Here is a 12,773-nt window from a genome sequence, read left to right as displayed (position 1 = left end):
AACTCAAGTTCAAATCACTACTGTATAACTCACTAGCGGAGCCCAACTTCTGCAGTTTACCCAAAACTTTTATCAGGAAAAGAAGAAAGGGAACACCTTGGCTCAAGAGAGCTGTCTTTGCACTTAAGATACTGTATATGTGAAGATGAAGAATGATTTATTCTTTATAGCTCAACCTAACAAGCAAAATGAAAACCATTTTGGAAAACATTTCCAAGATTATTTTATCGCTCCCCCCATCTCCTTTTCCCTCTCCCTCTCTTTCTTCCTGTATATCGATATCTATCTCTACTGCATATCTACAGTATGTCTGTCTGTCTGTCTATCATCTACACTGTCTCTGGTCTGTCTGTCTGTCTGTCTGTCTATCTATCTATCTATCTATCTATCTATCTATCTATCTATCTCCTGTATATCTATTCAATCTGTCTATCTATCTTCTATCTCTATCAATCAAGCTTTTCTTTATAGTTTGATATTATAGAAATATTTGGCAAGAAGAACCCAGTTTCAATTGATTGAATATATATTTTATATATATATACATACATACATATATATATATATATATATATATATATATATATATATATATATATATATATATATATATAGTTCCAGCAAGCAAAATCCCAAAATTCATTTGGGATTATAGTATAAAATCCAACAGTAAGTTTCCCCATTGTAAAGAAAAAATATCCTTTTGATTCTGTTCTTTTTTTAAATTCATTAGTTTTTGCAAAATGCAGAATATCTTGGTGAAATACTTGATAATCCCTTATACAGTCATCTTAATGTGTGTTTTTTTTAACATGTCCTTTTTTTTGTTTCAGATATGGAGTCTGGAGAACGGTTAACATCAACAGCAGCCTCCTCCACTGCAGCTTCATCTCCTGCCTTGTCCTCAGCATCTATTGTTTCAGCAATTTCCAAAGGTGGCCTTTCCACTGGAGCCACGTCACTTAGCTCCACAATCAACGCCTGTGGTGAATATGTCATATTTGTGATATTGCGCCATGTGGATGGCTTGTATCAAGGCATCCAGATGACTTTATGTCACAGTGAAACCTTGTTGCAATGCATTATTAATGATAAGTGATGTAAATTGATGCAAAATGATGACATTTGCACACTATGTCATCACACAAATGATAAAGATATGGGGGATGTTTAAAGATGGCAGCTGTAACCATGTGATCGCAGACTCATCCCCCTTATATGCAGGTTGCGGCCACCACTTTCGTAACTGTTTTGGCCCTCCCTTCGAAAGCGAACCCAGTAATACTATGAAACAGCATAAATCTAACAAATATGGTGGGTTGCATGTGCCATATTTAGTGTTTAGGTCTGCCAAGTCAAGGTTTCACTGTGTATTAGGATTTTTCTAGGTTTGGGATCTGAACGCAATAAAAAAAGAAAAGAAAAGTAGTGAAGTTGTATGTAAGAGAAATGACATTTTTGCCATTCAGTGTAACTATCACTAAAATGGATGCCTTGCTAGGAAGGAACTTTAAAGCAATCATACAATTATCAGTAAGAATGGTTTCCATTCTAGAGACTTGGAACTGGAGCTTGTAGAACTTCTCAACACTGACAACCTTGGGCAAGAATTTTGCAAATGATACTTTAGTTGAAAATTCTGAGAAACAGCCTCAAGATAACTGAGAACACTGAGGAAGGCTGTTGCATACCATGTATGATTTGTAGATTGTTTTGATTTTCTTACATCCAAATAGGATCTGATGCCATAAGTTTCCTATGGGTGTGAAAGTAATTAATAAATTATTAAAGAAACAACTGGAAGCTTAAGATAATTGCAGTAGTTATCGAAAGCTGCTTTCACAGTCATGGATCAAAACATTTTGTTGTTGATTATATCCTATTGAGTAAAGTTGTCTTGGCCCTCACAGATTCTTCTTTTTGTCCAGTTCTGTGTTTTCTAAGATTGCATAGGCTACGTGTCAAGAAATTATTTGAATAAGATAAAAACCCATCTAATCAACAAACTGAAATGCTGTACAGTACTTTTAATTGAGTATTTGGGGGCATATTGATAAATATGAAAATATAAGCGTGAATACATCCTTATGCAGTCAGAAGCAAACAGTTTAATACCTCATACCAGAACAAAAGACAGTGAGCTTCTAGTTTTCAAATTGCATGGGAAGGAAAAAGAAGGACAGATATTAGAAGTTTCATTGTAAATAGGGCTTCATTAACTTTACTGCACTAAATCTATTTATCAGTACTTCAGTGGCTTTGCAAGTCTGTCCTTGCAAATAGTTTTTTTATTAAGTCAGTTGGGACAAGTCTTACCGATATGTCATCTTGATGATTTACATTATTTGCATAATGATATCATTATGCAATGTAATAAAATTGAAATTAAATTAATGTAATTTTAACTGGATTGTTCAAACTATTTTGGATTTGCCAGACTTCCCTCCAGGCAATCTAGACTGGAAACACATATTCCAAGGAATGAGAATTTTAACCTCTGATTAATAGTGTTTAGTTGCAGGAAGGTTAAGGATTCTAGCAAATTTCTTGTTATCAAGTGAGTCATGTATGTATAGACAATTAAGTTGACAATTTCTTTATCTATTTCCTCCTGCTTTTCCGGCATAATGGGCTAGAAGCTTGTCTCTTTTGTGGATCATTCCACACCTGTTCCTTGTTTTATAAAGTACATTCCAATCAAAGTATAAAGCAACTTTCGTAGGATTCAACAATTTGTTTTTTGATTTCAGGAGGGTGTTCCAATGGAAATTTGGTTAATTAAATGAGGATATATTATATTGAAGTTTCAATGCATATGGAATCTTATTTCTATTATTTATTCATTAAATTTGTAGTTAAACTCTTGGCCTATTTAGTTCATGAGTGGCATCAGTTTGCCAAGGAGAAAGACAGAATGTTTCCCATTCCACCAAGTCTAGGATTGAATCTACAGCCTTTTAAATTAAAGCAGATGCTCTACTTTTGACCTATCAACGTTACTAATTACATGATACCTATATTTTTAGCTGTTGGTAGAGGTTGTGGAGAGATCTGTGACAAAAAAGTTGCCACTATCTTGAGCAAGAAGATAGGAGAAGCTTTTGTTACTTTGCAGAGTGAGATGGGTGGCATATAAATTAATAAATAAATATATACTTCATTTTTCCCATTGCCTCCAAGAGGAGAACATTTATTGGGTAATCCAGTGCAGGTTCTGGAGACGTGTTGGGTGAATTAGGATGAATAGGATCCTTATTTTTGAATAATCTGAGGAGCCTAAACATTTACCTTCAGCTGAATGCTATTGTTCTCTTTAGCTTTTTTCTTCTTTTTTGACTTTGTCAGCAGAAGTTTGAGATTTCAGACAGGAGTTATTTCATCTCCCTTAGCTTGATTGTCCAAACCGCAAAAAAAAAAAATATTAAAAAAAAATCCATAAATTGGCTTCACTCAGAGTCCAGTACGGAGTAAATTTCCTATAATTTAAAATGCAGACTTCAACAATCTCAAAAACCAAAAAACCTCTCTAAATCTCAATCTAAATTAAAATTGATTTTCTCGGGGCTTATCTGAGATTAATAATTTCAGACCTAAATGCTTTAAATTTTCTGAAATATAATCACATTCAGGAGCAAAACTCAGCATTTACAGAGATCACTGCAGTTTCCTATGTTTGTAGATATGGCTCATAGTATAACATCAAAACATTGGTATTTGTGGACCTTCAGTGAACTACAGATGTTGTTAACCTATTTTGTTTTATATAACCCTTTCATTAATTAAATAAAAGTTGTAAAATAATTGGTTTGGTCCATTGATAATATCCAGAGCAGCAGAGGTGAGACATTTGAACGACTATGTTAGAAAGATAATCTTAGAGAAGTTACTCATATTGAAGATTTGTTTCTAATTAACATAGTAATTTTGGTATGTATCATTTAGATGATAACTATTTGGCTCAAGACATGAAAAACACAACAAAATAAAGGTCCTTCCATAATCAGCTACACTCCCCAAACTCTGAGAACTTTTTTGAACTGCCACTTAAGGATGCTTAGAAGAACTATTCAAAAGAGATTCACAGTATTAAAAATTATTCAGACAATGTTGAATATTTTTTCTCCTTATTTAAAGATAACAAGAATGACATGACTACCCTGCATAGTTTGGATTCCTCTTCAAATCCAAACTGTTGAATAGCCCTATTGCTCAATGCTCCTGTATTCTCCTTGATCCTGCGCTCTCCCTCCAGCTCAGTGGTGGCGAACCTATGGCACGGGTGCCAGAGGCGGCACTCAGAGCCTTCCCTATGGGCACACCTGCCATTGCCCCAGCCTCGCCTCCCCCCGTGACCCCCTCCTCTCCAGCAGCCCCCCTGAAGGAGAGTTGCCCCTGAGCATGGCCCACGTGGAGCAGCACAGCCAAGGACATAGCAGCCAGGCAGCGTAGACAAGACTCTGCCCTCACATCCCATTGTGCACAGTTGATGTGCATGGCATGGGCAGAGGGCATGACCGCCATAGCGCTGCTGGGCTGCCTGGGCGATCTGCGGTGGGCCCTGGAGGCGGTGAGTGGCCCTGTGGGCAGGCGGGGCAGGGGATGGGGACACGGAGCAGGGGCGGGGCCAATTTTTGGACACTTGGTCTCTAAAAGGTTCGCCATCACTGCTCTTGCTGATCCATAAATGACACTTTATCAGATGGCACCTTCTCCCATTCTTCCATAGCATGGCTGTTGTTTTTTAATGTGAAAAAACTAAAGCAGTAAACAAAAACAGGCCTCTGTGTGTGGGATCTCCACATGGTCAGAAACTATGGAAGAGGGTTGTAAGATGCCACAGTACTTTGGAATCGGGAAAGAACAGGAAAGAAGTGGGAATTGCTACCAGTGGGAAACTGGCACAAACCTATTTGTCATATTCCTTTGGGAATTCCCTGAGAGCAACCACTGAGGATGAGTTAATCACCTGAACTTGCAAAGACCTATGAAAGCCACATAGCATGGTGGAAATCTTAGATAAGTAGCTCTTGTGTGTAGAATGAATCTCAGATGAATCTCTAATTATCAAGCACTTTTTTGTCTCAACTGAAGACTCCGAGTTGGCCAAACAAAACTCCAAAATGCTTCTTCTTCTCACACCTGCTTTTCCTTGAACCCAAACGGCTTTCTGCCTAACAACATGTATTTTAAATAAATGAACAGTCAGTGGCTGGCTAAAGATGAAAGAAATAAATTACAGAATAGTAGAGTATAATCATATTCTTATGGTAGTATGAAATCAAAATTTAGAATGCTGTTTACTTTATGTGGAATATTTCTCATTAGGCACTGAGAAGGATAGTAACATGACACAAGTCTATCCATATTTTGGATAATTAGAAAAAAAAGCTCAGGAATAATGGCTGTTTGATCTTGGTTTTTTTGTTTCTTTACTCATGTGGGATGTTGAATCAGGCACAACACATTCGCAGGGTATTCTTCACCTCCCCCCCCCCACTCCATGTATTATTCTGCTCCATGCCATCACTATAAAAGCTAATCAAGGTAACATAATCTCCCTCATACAGTCTGCTGTCATGTAGTTTGAATACTCAGACAGAACTACTACTCTCTTACTCGCTGGGTGTATGAAAGGGAGACTAATGAGTAAATATTTGTCCACTGTATTTAATTGCTTAGGTCTCTGTGTGTATTGGTCTAACAAGTTGGGGTGTATCTGGTGAAAGCTCATGATCATGTCTAATATTAGAATACCTTTATTGATTACACCCTAGTAGGAACACATATGAAGCTGCTTTTCACCCTGCAATTATCAAGTAAAATCTAGTGGAAATTACATTTATCAGGTATTCTAGAATGAAGAAAAAATATAATTGCATCTTTTTAGCCCTAGTTTAATGCTCCATGTGATATTTGATAAGATAAACATGTGATAAGTTCTTAACTTACCAGCCTGTATCTTGTGAAGAGAAAAAAAATCTATTTATATAATTGAGCATTTATCTTTTACAGTTTTAGCAGTTATTGTTTCCAGTGCTATACTGTTAAAAACACTTTCATCTTGGCTTGCAGTTAGAGGGGTTCAGGTTTCATCCAATGCAATATAATTATTTTCTTTGCAGTAATCAATAGTCTATTAAGCAGGCTTGTAATAAACTTCAGTCTTTCAGCCATACAAATCCCAAGACAGAGACAGTCCAGACTAGAACTCTAGATGTTGTGCCAGAAAGATTATGTTACAGATCAGCTGTTATTTGTGGTTACTCTGCTATAATTATAAAATGTGACTTTGGAAAAATACTTTTTCCAAATACATGTAATTTGAGTATGGTAATTACATTATACATACATTTTCTGCAGTATTTGTCCTCATTATGAGTCTGAATCACAAGTCACTTATTCCATCGCAGTCTGAATGCTACCCATAGATTTCAGTGGACTTCCCTGAGGGCTGATTCAAAGGTTATGCTATTAGCAATTATGACAGACATGCCTGTGAAGCCCTACTAGAAATGTAATCTCCAAAGTGCTAACATAGGAATCTGTGTTCAAGCCACATGCTGAAATTAACTTTTAAAACAATTCTGTGCTAATTAGCATCTGGATCTCAAATATAAATAATAACATCTTTGTATCTGTTTCTAATAAGAAATTATACCATTCTACTTAGCGGTCTAGAAATAATCTGCATTTCAGATTGTAAATTGAGGAGGAGGAGGAGGAGGGTATCATATATAGCATATATTTCCAGCAAAGGAAGGAGCCCATTCTTAAGAATAATTGGCAATTCCCAGGCCCAGTTTTTGTGTTCCCCAGCCCCTTTCCAGCAGCAAACTACTTGTTCCTGATTTCTGTCATTCTTTATTTAAAGATGGCTTATTTCAAGATGTGCATGTATTGTATGATTATCCTGGTTTTCAATCCTGATTTTCAAAGCAAGCACCAATTATAATTAAATTATAGTGGCTGATCATGAAGTTTCTGTACACACCCAGGCTTTTTAAGCATCTTACCTATAATCATTGAGTGTCATGGATCAGGTAGCTCTTCTAAATATGAGACGTGCAACGTCCAGATATGTAGTTTCAATTATTAAAGTTATGGAGGATTTAATTATGAAGCTGAGGGAGCAATACTTGTGTAAGCCAAAATGGTGGAAGAAACAGACAAATATATAGTCAAAATATTTGTCTTTATACAATGTTTACAGAAAAAAAAAAGAATTCTATTAGACTGGACTCATATATTTGTCATGTTTCTCTCTTATATAGACAGAGAGATTCTATATGGAGAGAAGAGATTTTGAAGAGGACAGAATAAGATTTTAATTTATCACAAATGGGTTAGACAAAACATATTTTTTTCCTTTAATCAGGAATAGTGGAGAGCAGTTTTCATGTGTGATGGGCAAAGAGAGAGGAGGAGAGCAAGAAAGAAGGCAATCTGTAATTCAAAACCCAGCAGATTCGAAGGCATTATGATTAAAATAGCAGGATTCTGTTAGCCTTTAGTATCTACTCTGCATTCACCTATTTATGATTTAGAAAATAAAGTTTTAAGCAATAGGGACACTACATATTCAGCATTTGTACCAGTAAGAAGAGAATTATGTTGTCATAGCTTTGGAGATACATTCATACTGTATCTATGTCTCTTATTTCCAATAGTATATACATTGTGGTATGTGTTTTTTTATGATTTGCCAGCGATTTTGAAGCAAATGCTTTTGATTTGTAACCTTTCAGTATTGTACCAAATTACGAGAAATGTTAATTAAAACAGGAGACCTTTACTTGGCTGGTAGTCGCTCCTGATGATTAGGCACTCTTCTCAGTTTTAACTCAGAAAATACACTTGCCAGTACTGTGAATTTACACATCTGATCTTTGAAAGACATGTTGCAACAAGCTGTTCAGAGATTTCTGCATTTAGGTAAAATTGCACAGAGTACAGAGGTGTGAATGTTGTGGCTACATTCAGATAATGATTTAAATCATGAAAGTAGAGCTTTTACTCACATTGACTAAAATGTATAGTAAAGAGTATTGCATTAGCTTCACATTAAAATCACCAACCTCGTCCTTCATGTTAATGTCTTTTATCTCCTGTGTCTTAAATAGACAAGTAGTCGAGGTGGGGTGAGGATATAGCTAGTCATTTTTGTGCCTTTGTTGCTTTTCAAAGGATTTTGTTCACCATCTTTTTACATTTAAGGCATTAGTTAAGTATTTATCCATTTTAGTTCTTTTGAAAAGGCTTATTACAGTGCAGCACAAAATTCATTAATATTAATAAAGGCATTTGCCTTTATCGTTCCTTGTTACTAAGACACCAGCCTTGTCGAAATGGATGCTGGCCTTTTGGGTAATACTTTCAATCATTTATCTACGGACTGGCTAGTAGAATTTCAAAAGCTTTGCTGAAAAATATTCAGCCTATTATAATATAAGTCAAGAGTCTTAAGCAATGTAGTTTTGTATGAAATTTCATTATAAGCATGCAGAAAGCTGGCACTTTTTAAGGGGAACAAAAAACAAAAGGAAAAAAATGAAAGGAAATACAAATATTCATCTCTAGTCAGAATATTAATGTATTAAGAAACAAAAAGATAATGAGTTGGCAGAAAGGAAGGAATCTGTTTAATTCACCAGGCTTCGGTATGACTTGCTTTGAGGATAAGCTACAATCTGATTCTTTTTTGAACATAATTGTTTATAAAATATGTATTTTAAAATTACTATGTCTAATTTCCAAAGCATATTTTAATCTTTTTCTTATATCCCATAAAAGTATTTTCAAAAATGTGGTATGTTTTCATGTTGCATAGTTGTTTTTAGGAAACTTTGCAAATGAAACAAAATAATGTTAAATTTTCTGACACAGATCATCTTAAATTTAATGGTAATACCTTTAAATCTTGATGCACCTATCTTTCGCTATATTGTGAACATAAAATCACAACCTTTTCTTACATTTTTGAGTTAAATTACTGCATTAATTGGTCTGCTGAATTTATATTAAATATCCCTAGGAATATCTGCTGGAGATACTTGATGTTATGCACTAGCTTGCATAAGGTACAATTTCCATAGAAAATGGCAAACTTTAATAAAGTAATAACTCTATAGCAGGGGCGTCAAACTCGCAATGTCACGGGACGTGTCGCGACAAATCGCAACTTTTTTTCCATTGCCGGCAATGGGGTGGGCGTGGTTTTGCCATGATGCATCCGGCCTGCAGGCTGGCAGTTTGACACCCCTGCTCTATAGCAATCTTTTTCATATGAATGCCTTAACACATATGCACACTATCACTATGGAGTCAATTTTCATGGCAAAGGTCTTAGTTTCAGAAAAAGTGTGGTTTTGAACAATACGGATTTTGGAAGGAAGCATTTGTCCAAGCTGCATCTTAACAGGATAATAGAGTTGGAAGGGATCTTGGATGTCTTCTAATCCAACCCCCTGCTCAAATAGGAAACTCTATACTATTTCAGACTAATGTCTGTCCAGTCTCTTCTTAAAAACCTCCAGTGATGGAGCACCCACAACTTCTGAAGGCAAGCTATTCCACTGATTAATTGTTCTAACTGTCAGGAAATTTCTTCTTAGTTCTAAGTAACTTCTCTCCTTGATTAGTTTCCATCCATTGCTTCTTGCCCTGCCTTCAGGTGCTTTGGAAAATAGGTAGTGTTGGGTTAAAATATCATGCTATCAGGAAGCATTTTTGCATTTTTAGTAATCGGGAAGAAATTTGTTAAACATGACCTCTGTGGCAAATGGCATTTAATTCTTCAACTTCGAAAGAAAACTCTTCAAGCTAAGAGTAGGTCAGGAAACTGATTTCACTAAAAATAGTAGAACTCTTTTTTTTATTATTCAAGTGTAGTAGTCTTGAATCTTGAAAGCCTGGTAGGATTTCTTCTTCCCTCCCTTTTATATCAAAGAGAGTCAAGGAGGGCAATTTTAAATCTCTCATTCCTGTTTTCTCTGGGTGAGTTTATGTTTTGCTATGGTTGTTGCGTATTTTCTCCAAGGTTCTCTTTTTGCTTCTCTACAATGGTTATCTGTCTCAGAAATGGGGACAATTGATTTTGGCAGACTAATAAGGACTGACTTACTTGGCTCTGATTCCTGGTGATTTACCTCAGGGGTCCCCAGGCTGGCTGGGGAATTCTGGGAGTTGAAGTCCACAAGTCTTAAAGTTGCCATGGTTGGGGAACCCTGATTTACCTAATACAAGGAGCCATTCAGTGGCAATTTTCAAGTTGCGAAAGTTAGCACTTTTTACAAGTAGCAATATAACTAAGTTGCTGTTACAGTATTTATATGTGAGTTGGTTTGATCTATGTCTTGTTTTTCTGTTCAGTAGATACTCAAGGTGTACCTAACAAAGTTTAACAAAACCGTAAATACGAACAGAATACTTATTTAAAAAAACTGAGAGAGATTAAAATTAACACCAAAATCCCCCCCCCTCCCTAATGCTAGAAACCCGGACCTCTGACTGGAGATAGGACATCTTTAAAAGGGCCTCTCTTGCAGATCTTAAAAAAATATTATAATGAGACAGATGGTCCCATACTCAAATTTTCAGTCATTTAGGGATTTAAAGATTAGTATCAAAACTTAAATTATATCCGGTAAGAAATAGATAGCTTTTTAAGGCATGTGCATATGTGTTGTGCAATTTTCTTGAGGAGTTTCTTCCAATAAGCAATTGCTCATGTTTTTAAATCATAAAAAAGGCATATGTACATGTTTGCATACTCCATGTAGGAAGTTTTTTGGGAAAAATAAACTCATAACAAAATAGGACTTTGGGCATCTACAGCAATATAAATAGAATATAATAAATACAACAAAACAGTTCCAAACTCTAAGAACAAAACATGTGATTAGGATTATTGTATAGGACAAGCACATCAGGCCAGTATAGTGTATAAATGTATCAATATCTATGTCTGTGGATATATATGGTAAGTTGTACAGATAGTCCTCAACTTATGACCACAATTGAGCCCAAAATTTATGTTGCTAAGTGAGACATTTGTTAAATGAATTTTGCCCCATTTTATGACTTTTCTTGCCATAGTGGTTAAGTGAATCACTATAGTTGTTAAGTTAGTGACATGGTTGTTAAGTGAATCTGGCTTCTCCATTGACTTCGCTTGTCAGAAGGTAACAAAAGGGAATTATATGACCTGGGACACCGCAACTGTCATAAATATGAATCAGTTGCTAAGCCTCTGAATTTTGATCATGTGGCCATGGAGATGCTGCAACAGTCATAAGTGAGAAAAACAGTCATAAGTTACTTTTTTCAGTGCCATTGCAACTTTGAACGGTCACTAAATGAATTGTTGTAAGTCGAGGACTATCTGTAGTAGCTAACAACAATACCCTATTGTTTTGTTAGTTAACATATTTATATTCCTCCTTTTCTTACCGACCCAAATGCCTGCCTCTCTGTGTTTTTTCTCACCAACCCTGTAAAATAGCTTAGGCTAGCAGGGAGCTTCCTGGCCGAACAAGGATTTCAACTCTGTTCTCCCTTTTCTATCCTGACTGGCTCTTTAACATACCAGAGGACCTATTTAGTGCGTTAAATCTCTCTGTCTGTCTCCTGAAGATAATCCTTACTCAAGGGATCAGGCATTTACCTCTTTGCCTACCCTGATTAATTTAAAAACAGTATAATTGAGGGGGAAATGCCAAGTGCGTTGATACTTTGTTGTTTCTAGAATGAGTAAACTTTGCTGTTCTTTGTTCTCTCTTCTCCCGTCCTCTGGTTTATATCTGTTTGCTCTTAGTATATAATGCCTGGACACCACATGTTGCTGTTATTGTGCCAGCTTCCAAATGTTCCCCACACTCTAATGGTGTGTGATGCATTTTATTACTATGACTATTGTTATGGTTATTATCAGTCACCACTAGGTTTTTGGCCTGGGAGCCACTCCTGATGATTAGGGCAGTTGCTGAAGCTTGGAGTACTATAGGAAAATTAATTAGGGTTGATCTCTGGCTGTCTACTGACAAACATTAGCTATCCTAAAGAAAAAATCCAAGAGAAATGTGGGTCCTTTTCAGGTAAATTGGATGTCGTCTGTTCTGTCTAGGACAAGGGCTGGCAACTTGCAGGTTCATCTTCATCACTACAGGTAGTTCTCGACTTACAACCATTTATTTAGTGACCATTTGAAGTTACAATGGCACTGAAAGAAGTGACTTACAGCTGTTTTTCACACTTATGATCGTTGCAGCATTCTCTCATCGCATGATCAAATTCAGACACTTGGCAACTGAGTCATATTTATGATGGTTGCAATGTCCTAGGGCAAGGGTCTTCAAACTTGGCCCTTTTATGACTTGTGGACTTCAACTCTCAGACTTCCTCAGCCAGCGTGCCTGGCTGAGGAATTCTGGGAGTTGAAGTCCACAAGTCATAAAAGGGCCAAGTTTGAAGGCCCCTGTCCTAGGGTCATGTGATCACCTTTTGTGACCTTCTGATAAGCAAATCAACGGGGAAGGGAGATTTTCTTAACCTTGTCACTAAGTTAATAACTGCAATTATTTGCTTAATAACTGTGGCAAGAAAGGTTGTAAAACGGGGCAAAACTCACTTAACAACTGTCACTTAGCAACACAAATTTTGGGCTCAGTTGCGATCATAAGTCAAGGGCTACCTGTATTGAATGGCTGAGAACCACGATCAGAGGGAGTAAGGAAGGGACCACAGCAGTCCATCTGGGGCACATTGTTAAGGCCACA

General features: G+C 36.5%; 1 protein-coding gene across 23 annotated transcripts in view; it reads left to right on the top strand.

Moving 5' to 3' along the window:
* The window catches only part of BAZ2B (bromodomain adjacent to zinc finger domain 2B), a 260,570-nt gene that overhangs the window by 148,966 nt on the left and 98,831 nt on the right, over positions 1-12,773 (top strand). For all 23 annotated transcript variants that reach the window (XM_039328386.1, XM_039328383.1, XM_039328396.1 and 20 more), the window contains one exon: positions 834-986. In XM_039328386.1, coding sequence (XP_039184320.1) covers positions 836-986 — 151 coding nt within the window. In that variant the 5' untranslated portion in view covers positions 834-835. The remainder of the gene's footprint in view (positions 1-833; positions 987-12,773) is intronic.

The sequence above is a fragment of the Crotalus tigris genome, unplaced genomic scaffold (assembly GCF_016545835.1).
Source record: "Crotalus tigris isolate CLP2741 ecotype Arizona unplaced genomic scaffold, ASM1654583v1 scf7180000024376.1991246, whole genome shotgun sequence".
Classification (NCBI taxonomy): domain Eukaryota; kingdom Metazoa; phylum Chordata; class Lepidosauria; order Squamata; family Viperidae; genus Crotalus; species Crotalus tigris.
The sequence above is the reverse complement of the archived record's forward strand: the minus strand, read 5'-3'. Positions and strand labels throughout refer to the sequence as shown.